Source organism: Perkinsus marinus, assembly GCF_000006405.1.
Source record: "Perkinsus marinus ATCC 50983 genomic scaffold scf_1104296929412, whole genome shotgun sequence".
Classification (NCBI taxonomy): domain Eukaryota; phylum Perkinsozoa; order Perkinsida; family Perkinsidae; genus Perkinsus; species Perkinsus marinus.
This window is the reverse complement of record NW_003216451.1, coordinates 2,292-12,543: the sequence shown is the minus strand read 5'-3', so window position 1 is coordinate 12,543 and position 10,252 is coordinate 2,292. Positions and strand designations below refer to the sequence as shown.

The 10,252-nt window shown below is 48.1% G+C and overlaps 4 protein-coding genes across 4 annotated transcripts in view; 1 reads left to right on the top strand and 3 right to left on the bottom strand.

The window, feature by feature from the left end:
• The window catches only part of Pmar_PMAR009667 (hypothetical protein), a gene marked incomplete at both ends in the record, with an annotated part of 1,536 nt that extends 1,466 nt beyond the window's left edge, over window positions 1-70 (top strand). The window contains one exon of the mRNA XM_002787404.1: window positions 21-70. Coding sequence (XP_002787450.1) covers window positions 21-70 — 50 coding nt within the window. The remainder of the gene's footprint in view (window positions 1-20) is intronic.
• Window positions 71-951: 881 nt separating this feature from the next.
• On the bottom strand, window positions 952-5,127 carry Pmar_PMAR009666 (hypothetical protein; the record flags this gene model as incomplete). Its single annotated transcript, XM_002787403.1, has 22 exons — window positions 952-1,197; window positions 1,246-1,367; window positions 1,418-1,528; window positions 1,576-1,684; window positions 1,735-1,821; window positions 1,870-2,014; window positions 2,121-2,263; window positions 2,313-2,377; window positions 2,426-2,528; window positions 2,666-2,761; window positions 2,809-2,883; window positions 2,938-3,053; window positions 3,135-3,402; window positions 3,446-3,574; window positions 3,674-3,744; window positions 3,785-3,880; window positions 3,952-4,092; window positions 4,135-4,199; window positions 4,246-4,378; window positions 4,421-4,460; window positions 4,503-4,627; window positions 5,007-5,127. 22 exons carry the CDS (start codon window positions 5,125-5,127, stop codon window positions 955-957), a joined length of 2,604 nt encoding a protein of 867 aa, XP_002787449.1. The 3' UTR covers window positions 952-954.
• Window positions 5,128-5,265: 138 nt separating this feature from the next.
• Pmar_PMAR009665 (conserved hypothetical protein) lies at window positions 5,266-6,733 on the bottom strand (the record flags this gene model as incomplete). The annotated part of the gene is made up of 9 exons (XM_002787402.1): window positions 5,266-5,322; window positions 5,370-5,492; window positions 5,544-5,637; window positions 5,689-5,874; window positions 6,169-6,227; window positions 6,271-6,369; window positions 6,416-6,491; window positions 6,537-6,627; window positions 6,673-6,733. 9 exons carry the CDS (start codon window positions 6,731-6,733, stop codon window positions 5,266-5,268), a joined length of 846 nt encoding a protein of 281 aa, XP_002787448.1.
• A 1,728-nt stretch (window positions 6,734-8,461) lies between these two features.
• Pmar_PMAR009664 (hypothetical protein) lies at window positions 8,462-10,034 on the bottom strand (the record flags this gene model as incomplete). Its single annotated transcript, XM_002787401.1, has 5 exons — window positions 8,462-8,478; window positions 8,982-9,021; window positions 9,442-9,681; window positions 9,725-9,840; window positions 9,926-10,034. 5 exons carry the CDS (start codon window positions 10,032-10,034, stop codon window positions 8,462-8,464), a joined length of 522 nt encoding a protein of 173 aa, XP_002787447.1.
• Between the last annotated feature and the right edge of the window lie 218 nt (window positions 10,035-10,252).

Here is a 10,252-nt window from a genome sequence, read left to right as displayed (position 1 = left end):
GTGGTCCACCCTGATGGAAGGTCATTGCAGTCACGGCCACATCAAGAGAGCTCTGGCTACGTGGCGATGATTCTGTGGTCATCACATTTGTGATTTGTACACTGACGATTCCACCAAATTGTTATTGCGTTGACTATACAAGCTGGCGTGGTCGGCATAGGGCTTGAGACTTGCATACAATCGTCTAGGGATGAACGATTTCAACAATATTTCGATAATTAGTTGATCTTTCCCAGCTAGATGGTTCTGCTTCCGTGTGGCATAGATAGCCACCTGACGCTGACTAAAATAAGTTAGTCAACGAGCTACTTCAGTTGAGATGCTCGTGCTGAAATGACCTAGTGCTCGTCATTGAGTGTGCGATTGAGTATTGGGCAATGCAGCAGAGATTGGTAGAGTACTCATTGCTGCTCCCTTAAATCACATATGTTTCTGCAAGCACTACCAACCAGTATTTGTACCGACTCGAGAGACAGCAACAGGTCCGATTCTTAATTCGCAAACACTCTCCACTGAACACTCAACAATAAACGGTGGCGGCAATTGCAGTGAGACTTCAGTTATCGTAGAAATAAGGTCACTATTGCCATAATGATACACGCTAGCGACACGTACGCACTCAATCGCTCTCCTAGGACTGCAAAACGACCGAAGAAGCCTGGAAATAAAGACGGCGATGACGTAAGGAGGCCTTACAATTGTATTACTTACCTACGAAACCGGGCTTGTGATTATCAATAAACGAAGGAAACTTGGGTCTCAGCAATGTACATGTGCAGATGGTGAGGAGAATGACCGTTAGTAGTGACTGGAAGTTGAACAAGGCGCTCATTGTTTATTGAGTCTTTGGAGTCGACGAAAAAAACTTCAGTGGCTCGACAGTTAGAAATGAACCAAACAGAATGGAAATTCACAATGAGACACGCTCTTGCTTGGTGCGTTGAAAAATTGTTGCTACTGATTGATCAAAATAAGCTGAATCTTCTTCCAGTCGTACAACGGCAATGCCTGGGACCTCGTAAAAATGACACCCCAAAGATAGCTCGTGAACCAGAGCTGTGTATAGGCATTCTGCTGGTAGGTTCTGATAACTATTGGGTGTGGCACGGGGAGGATCCCGACCATGGTCGTATCCTTAAGCAGCTCTAACACACCATTCTGGTCCGTTACACCTTCAGATTCGCATTCCGAAACAATCTATTGAAAACGACATACTGTAGTTACGAAAGAATAACCAAGACCGACCTTGGGATACAGAGCATTGAAGAGGCGATAAATAGCTTCCATTTTCTGCATCAATTTGTTCTTCCATTCTTCTAGCCACGCCTCTGTCGGGACCCACTTGTCCTCGGCAACAGAAGGATCGCCTATATAAAGATATAACCCCAGCTCATTTAGGATGGGATCGGGTTCATACCACTAGCGCCTGCTGCCTGATGCATCAGCGCTGTCTGTTTCTTTACTCGTGATTCTGGGCTGCCAACAGCTCTGCCATACTCGTCGAATTCATTCACTGCTTGCTGTGCGCCTACACCATATACTGTGAACGAGGGGGGCCGACCGGACAGGACTCACTAGTCTCCTGAGAGCTCTTCTCCTGACCTGCAGCAGCATTGTCGCTTTCCATCGACGATTCATCAACGATGGAGGGCACTGTAGAGGTTGAAGGGCTCGACTTAGGCAGCTGACAGAAGCATGTTGAGATCCACTCGAGCCGAGACATGAACGGCTCACCCTCAACTGCTTGAGCGAGTCGAAGACCTCCTTATGTCGGAGGACCGAGTACACCAGTTGGTGGTTCCCCTCGTATTGGTATTGGATCTGATATCATTATTAGAGAACTTAATCAGCACATGGGCTGAGCCCTACCACATTGTTGAGGCTTTCGACGAGGAAGAATACAGCGTTGTGGTTGAGAGGCCCTTTGAACAACCAGTGGGGCTTCGAAAACCGTTCCACGAGATTGAGGATCTTTATACATGACTCGAGGCAGAAGGTCCTCACATACGCCGAGCTGAAAGGGTGAATTGAACCAACAATCTCGAGAATGAGAGCAACACACACTATCTACTGAACCACATTCCCATCTAAGCGGGACCAATTCCAAGCGTAGAGCCTACATGTTGCAGAGGGAAGTGAGCATCATATCTATCAAACTCTCAGCCCCTGTTGTCGGGGACTTCGCCGTGGCAGCGACAAACAACGCGTCCGACACGACTCGATAAATACTCAAAGTCATCAGATCCGCCCAAGTGCCGGTGAACTGATCCGAAAACAATGGCGGGGGAGCGAGGCGAGCCAAATGAACTCACCACGGGAACATCCTGGATGCGGCTACCCCTGAATGGCGCATTCAAAGCAACTGCAAAGTCGCGATCTAAGAAAGGTATTTTCCACGTAACCGGATGGAACGGCAGTAACCTACCGCTGCTCAGAACAAGTATGATAAAACTGCACATATGAAGGAGACCTATTTTGGCTTGAGAGTTTCGAGAGGACACTAGAAGGTCCAGGAGGGGATGGAGAATCTGGGGAGCTTGGGGATAACATGATCCCATGAACAACAACACTGGACATTTTGCAGTAACGAGTGTCATAGAAGACTCCTCATCACGACAATACGATGAGACTATGAATAAGTTCCCCTCACAGAACAGACTCCTACGTCTTCAGTATGGCGAATACAGAGCCTCTTCCTGTAGGTTGAGTTGATGGTAATCAAGTGCCACAACAATATGAGAGCCTCCTGGTAGAATGGCACCTAGCAGTGGTAACTGATCGCTGATGCCATGTGTGAAGTGGCCTTACAACTTTTCTGCTACTCGGGAGGTATGTTCGCTTAGCATCATCAACTGTCGTCACGATTCGGACCAAACCATCAGCCTGAGTGCGGCAAAATGGAGGTACCAGGGATCGAACCAAGAATCTCCTCGCTACCATGAAGTCCAGTTCACCAGTCTTCTGAACTCCTCTAGCCATTATTCTATAAACGTTACGAGGTTTGGAAGCATCATCATCCGGACCAGCTAGAGGGAAGGCACACGAGGAAAACCCTGAAACCATGCATACTGCTAAGCTCTATGATAGTGATGATCCAGGAAAGGTCAAGATCAGAATGAACTAGAGAATCCTACTTCTGCGTGCAGCAGCCGACTCCTCTTGGTTGGAGCTCTCGGATATCGAGTTGTTACTGCCATCCTCAGAGCCAGTCCCGGTACGATGGGTTTTCACCATCTCCGATCCAGTATTGTCCGGTGAGGGATTGAAGTCTAGCAATGCGCATAAGACCTGCACAGTACAAGTGCCCGCACCAGGGTTCGAACCTGGGACCTTCACCTGTAGGGACAGATCCACCAAAGCCTCCTGACTTCCACTAGAGAACGCCGAGCCGTATGGGACGCCCTGAACTAACTTATCACTGTCGACGAGGAATCGAGAGTATCACATATCCCCTCGGGTCGTAGGCCACCACAGTGCTCATAAGACTGCAGTATAGATTCGCTGTATAAGGCAGGTCGCCGCTGCAGAATGTGAGAAGCACTCTGGAGGGATTCGAGGAGTAGGATGATATGGGCTGAAAAATAAGGCGATCAACCAGAAACATGCTAACCGGTATAGTTTTTTATGCTATTAATACGGCTACAATTCATCCACAAGAGTGTTCTAAGCTTACCTGGAAAAGAGGCTCACTGAGCACAGTGAGGAGACACTTGAGGACCTCACAGCGAGCACTCATGATCTCATCTGTCGTATCATATGACAAGTAGCAGTAACAACATCCTACTATTCTGATTCACTGGTAGCTCCTTAGCAGTCCCGATTCCCCCTCTCCAAACGAATCTTGAATCCACTCTGTGAGTCGGTAGAGGCAAGGAAGCACCTACTCTTAGTGACATCACGCCAAAACAAAACGGTCGATCACAGGAGAGTTCGAGTGAGCAAAACCCTGACCTTGCGGTATCAGCACGGTGAAGTCCTTGAGAAACAACGACCACTGCAGAGCTCTGAGCATCCTATACATGAGCGGTGCCCTCCCAAGATCAGCCACATCCTCCACACTCGACGTCACGCTACTTCCATCATCCCCCGCCGCTAAAGGAAAGGCATACACAACTAACTACTACACTCTTCTACCTTCCTCGACTGATGGAGATGCAGGCTCGACTACTACCGACTCTCCCCTGTTCCTCACGACTAATCTAAAACAACACCCAATGAGCGGGCCAAGCACTAATACCCCCTCACCCTCCGGAATGCCATAGCAAGGCCAAGCAGTTCTCAGCATCAACATCTTCCAATAGGAATGGGGCTATCCTTGTTAACAGCCGAACACACTGTAAGGCCTCACTCCGTTGGCCTTGGGTCAGCTCATGGGACCCTACGGGACCACTTACACAAGCATTGATACCCCGACTTTCACCTTCGTCCTCTTCTGATTGCACCAATCCCGTCGCACATACCTAGCTTGGTAATCATCACCACTCAATCGATAGTACGCTTACCTCCTCCAACTTCTCTATTATCCTCCTCAATAAGAACTGCATATTATAAGGCTTCTCATCTCTGAGGTTCCTCACCCACTCCGGAGTGATGATTTCAAAGATTTCCTCGATGCTCAAGGGCGTATCTTGCCACCAACACATTGCCCAACAAATTACCGATAACCCCATCGCTACTATACGATACATCATACTGTAACAGTACAACATAAGCGAATGCTACGCTTCCAAGGAATATCTCTATCGAGATAGTCACCACACTAACTGCACCAAACCGTGCCAACACGCTCAACACTGAGATTTTGTCGCTAGGAAAGCATTCCCAAGGAGAAGCTCATCGTATGACTTCCTACTAACTACCAACAAATGAATGAATACTCCTTCCGGTGCCCTACAAATAGTGATGCCGAATAAACTCTAGAGTTGTCACTAACCTCAGAGGATAGTGACAGAGCATCTCGGTCGATTATACAAAACAGCGTGTTATAGCGGGCCTACTACTACTACCAAATATAGTAGTCCAAAACTCCTCCTTCATAGGTGCAGCTTCAGCATCCACCGCAAGGTCACACTGACCGAGCTCATCCAAGTAGTCTGATACCAACGCCCTGCTCTCCGAATTTCCCATGATACAAATTACACTACAACCACCAGCAAAGATACCATTACGCACAGCGAAGAATTTCCCTAACCAAACTAGACCAAACACATGAGCTCGATGCGAGAAACCACAAGGAACGGTTCAGTACATTCATCACGTTGATGACTATATACGGTATTGCTCAACAAACTCCTCCTCCATCTCCTGGAGCCCTTCCATGCCCTGAACATGGTAAAAAGGGAATAAAATCCTACTACCAACACCACTACCTGTGCACAGACGACGAGTGAGTGCAGAGGACCACCGAGCTTCTCCGAAGCTTTATCCGAGGCAACATCTTCCGCTCGGCCGAATACGATAGATTGGTTTTGGCAACCAACACGTGCCACACCCTGAGGGGACGACTAAGTGACGTCGTTGCTCTTGAATGCTCCTGCTACTACCACAACAAGGGAATCCTTCCCGACAATTCCGGGACTGCCTCGATTCTCATCAATTTCCATCAACTGCTCTAGGGCTGTCTGCACTGACATAAACCTGTGAAAACTTCCGTCACGCGCCACGGAACTAAACCTACGGCATGAATACCTAGGAGGCTCATAGATTTCGTTGCCCTTCATGAGATTGACAACACTCTGCTCCTTGACCTTGATATCAAGCAAACACAAGGTGTGTAACCCGCGTTTGGCGTTGTCTGCTATCTTGTCAAAGTAGCTGTCGGGCTTCCACGAATCATCCCAGAAGCATATCGATACTGTCTCCCCGAAGCGGTAACTGCGGGAACGCGCATCCTAGAATTCACAGCTGACCTAGGAGGCAATGGACCCTCTCGAGCAACTCTTCAAACCATACATAACGTCATTTCAAACATGTAAATTAATAGGTATTGCCGAGTGCAACCCTAGCGTAGGATGATGTACGTTCAAAACAGTAGCAGAATCAGCCCTACTCAAGCTCTCGTACAAGACAAACATTGCCGAACCTAGAAGTCTCACAAGGACACAACATAACATAGAAAGTAACCCTCAGACTAATCAGGTATTATAGATACCCACAACCCCCTATTACAGATGTAGACCACAACATGCAATGGCGTTCATGATACTGGCATTATGGACGACCGATACCTGTTAGTGATCATACACCAGGAATAATCATCAAGAGGCGAACCTCGATGCCCTTAGCTCGGGCCCGCAGGAAGAGATCAGTATGTGTAGTGGCGCACAGAGCATCTCCAACGACACAGAAGCATACGTTGTTTTCTGTAGCCTACAATCACCAACCTTCATATGACTCTAACGCATAAGCCTGCTACCCTTCCCAGCATTTCCTCACAACCCCCTTCCACTAGATGTCGGTCCGCCTCTATGAATGGAACTTCAATACCGTACCTAACACCTACATGCAGATGCAATTATATCCCCAACAGTTACTACGCTTCTCTCAAGTCATCAGGTTTCTGGCCAACCAGAATGCTAGTGTAACTCTCGAGGTAAACATAGTCGGCCTCACGCAGAGCTTCCAACCCTGTTGTGTAACAGATGACCAACAAACTGTGAAAGCTAGCAGTACCTTTCAGAGTGATGTCCTTCGGATCACCAAGCCCTAGACCGATGAATGTCAGTTTCCCCATCAACCAAATCTCGTCACGCACAAGGGAGGCGATACAACAAGTAACGACTGCTCAGGCGCGCGCTACTGCGTTTCCACAAGTTCGTCGAGGAGGGCGGCATCTCCTGAGATTTGAGCGGAGCGCTCTGGCTGGCACATGTGGAGCAGCTCTACTAGAGCTTGATCCTAGGAGGGCAGTTGGAACTCGGAAGAGGTTTATTGAACACCCATCGCCTCTCATGTAGTTTGTAATTATTACGGGTAAATTACAAAATCCAAGGTTGAGGTTTGTCGCTCTCAAGAGTTCGGGTTTCTGGTTGCCCTTGCTTACAGCTTCCACTCGTATAACAGCTCTGATTTCTGTTGCTTTGACGACAGATTTCATCTGTATAACAGTTCGGGTTTCTGGTTGCCTTTGATAACAGATTTCATCTGTATAACAGTTCGGGTTTCTGGTTGCCTTTGATAACAGATTTCATCTGTATAACAGTTCGGGTTTCTGGTTGCCTTTGATAACAGATTTCATCTGTATAACAGTTCGGGTTTCTGGTTGCCTTTGATAACAGATTTCATCTGTATAACAGTTCGGGTTTCTGGCTGCTTTGATAACAGATTTCATCTGTATAACAGTTCGGGTTTCTGGTTGCTTTGATAACAGATTTCATCTGTATAACAGTTCGGGTTTCTGGCTGCTTTGATAACAGATTTCATCTGTATAACAGTTCGGGTTTCTGGCTGCTTTGATAACAGATTTCATCTGTATAACAGTTCGGGTTTCTGGCTGCTTTGATAACAGATTTCATCTGTATAACAGTTCGGGTTTCTGGTCGCTTTGCCGCCGGCGAGTTGCCGGGTTTCGGGTGGGGTTTCGGGTTAACCACCCTTCGACTTGTCGTCTTCCTTGGATTTTATAGATTACACTGGACTTCCAGATTTCGACTCCAGGAAGGACAATGGTCGCAAGGCAGAGGCTTATTTCACAAGAGTTCCACTCTTCGTAGGGGGGTGTGTATGTCTCTGCTTGAATTTCGAGGAGATATGTCGTTCCGACCAGGTCAGGGTCTAGTGAGTTGCTAGGCGCGCTGGACTCCGAATATCAGAGTCTGAAACATCTCATGAGGCAAGCGAACTAGTTTTTGTGGTTCGAATTGAACTTCACGCCGAATAATCCTGCTACAGCGTTAAACATCTAGCTGAGAATGAGCACTCAGTGCTCACCTCTGTCGGAGGTGCGAAGACAACTGACCATGGATAATCCTGAATATGGAAATAAGAAGCAAAAGCGAGGCTTCGTGCACGACCATCAGGTGGTTGAGAGGGGGTAAATGTGGTGAAAGATCCATAAATACTCGATTCTCTAGTTGCTCAAATTGGCCGGGCCAATCTCAATGTAACAATATCAGCGTAGATGGCTCAGGCCGCGCCCGCAGCGCGGCAGATACAGCGGCAGACTAAAGACCTGGAGGTCGACAGTTCGATACTGAGTCTGGACATTCCGCCGTGAGATCGCTTTCCATTGCAAGGCTATTCGCAATGGAGATCGCTGAAGTTCGTAGAGCGAACTTACGTGATTTCTTAAACTCATTTTCAGTCCCAATTGAAGACATGCTGCTGCTCTCGGACTTCGTGAACCGTTGGAGACACTCTGTTGAAGACCCAGCTACGGACAGAAAGTGTGTTGAAGGGACAAGCACTGGCCACAGATACCGGCAGAACGAAAAAGACTGTTCATCTTCACGAGGGAATCTCACTAGAGGTCAGGGCCACCTGCAGCGAAAGTGATACAACTCGTGGTTAGGACTTGGTCGCCCGTAAGTGCCTCGGTTGTTTGATGATCCTTGGCTGAGGGCTGCGCGAAACTGGGGTGAATTCCCTCTTCGTCAATTGACTGGGACATGGAACAGACCTGTGAGATGGGTGAACCACGGAGTCACATGGGGCCTGTTCGGTGACCTGGGGTTAGGCAGCTCCAAATTGGAGCCTCCAATACAGCATCCAGTCGAATTACAATATAGACAAGACTGACACTGAACGGACGAGACTGACAAGTGCACAGCCAAGTGAGACGACGAATTGTGAGCAACCCTCAAAATCAACACAATCACTCTTGGTCTGAATCTGAATATCTTACACGTAACGACCGTGAGCAGTCACAATTGCCCAAACGTGCCTTGTGATTTCATGGCTGCTAGAGTCATATGCGCTTCGATCACTTCACGACGCCTGGACAATGGCTATAATGACGAGAATTCTTAGAAACCACCACTGACCTCTGTTCTGATCGTCGGTCGATTGCTCTCTGTCGGAGGACTAGCACCATTGTCAAAACCAAAGCCAACCCATAGGGTACCAGGGATGACACCTGACCCAAATGGCGCGATATTTCGAGATGATCGGGAATATCCAGCGGTGAGTCTAACTACCGGACCTACCACGCATGACACCAGAAGCCCAGCCATGGTCGGATCCACGAAGGGGTCGACTTCGGAGAAGACAACCAATGCAAAAGCTACTCCTGTACTCGATGAGCTCGGGAACGGGTTAATAACACAGGTGCCACCAGGCAGCGGAAGAAGATGTGCTGTTGGGAATCCATCAACCTCATTATATACATCGGAATAATCATATACAGTGAGCTCCTCGAAATGGGACGAAACCTGAGCTTAACAGCGGTCTCGTGACGCAGCCATAATCTCCTCAGTACAATTAGACTAATGAACAGCGTCTCACCTCCCATACGGACTTGAACCTCGCAGTGCTGTCAGAACCGATGATTTCAACATAGGAGGCCAAAGGCTGTCTGGCCGAGATCACTGTACCTTGCCTTGTGGTGAGATACATACGGTTGTTTCCTTCCTCGATAAGAGCAGCGTCACCCACAAAGCTCGATAACGCTCGAATGTCTATTATAGCACGACCGACCAAGAACGGCTCATCCACAATGCTGGGGAAAATGCTTTTCCATATTATCTGTAAAGGGATCAATGAGAACAAGCGACCACACTGGTCTCACAGTGAAGACCGGAATCAGGAATTGACTGCTCGCATCCGGCCGAATAGTCGGACCAACCCAGAGAGTAGGAGCCTCGATCGAGCCAGAGGGAATGTCGGAATCGTTCAGGGAAGAACCTGCTTTGGCTGCTCATGCTAAGACAGGGTGTTTAGAGCTCACCAATTTCATACCATGCAGTTGAATGAGAGTTGAACGTCTCACTCCTCTGTAAACACCCGAGAGAGCCGATCGAGAAGCACGAGGGCGCGTCGCTTTGCAACAGTATGCTTTCAACGTCACCATTGGTATCCTGGATAGAGTTCACCTGCATGAGATATTGATGTATTCGCACGTAGCACAGATTCAATACTGAGACTATGTGAGGGGAAGTTGAGAAGGCCAGGTCGAGGGATATGAGACCTTCAATCCTCCCGAAAGCTGGTTCTACTAGTTGTCTGATAGTCCCTGAGATGGTGAATTCTCCATACGAAGTCTGCTGATCAATAACGTGACACTAATTGTTATAAAGACCACCATCACACACGAGGT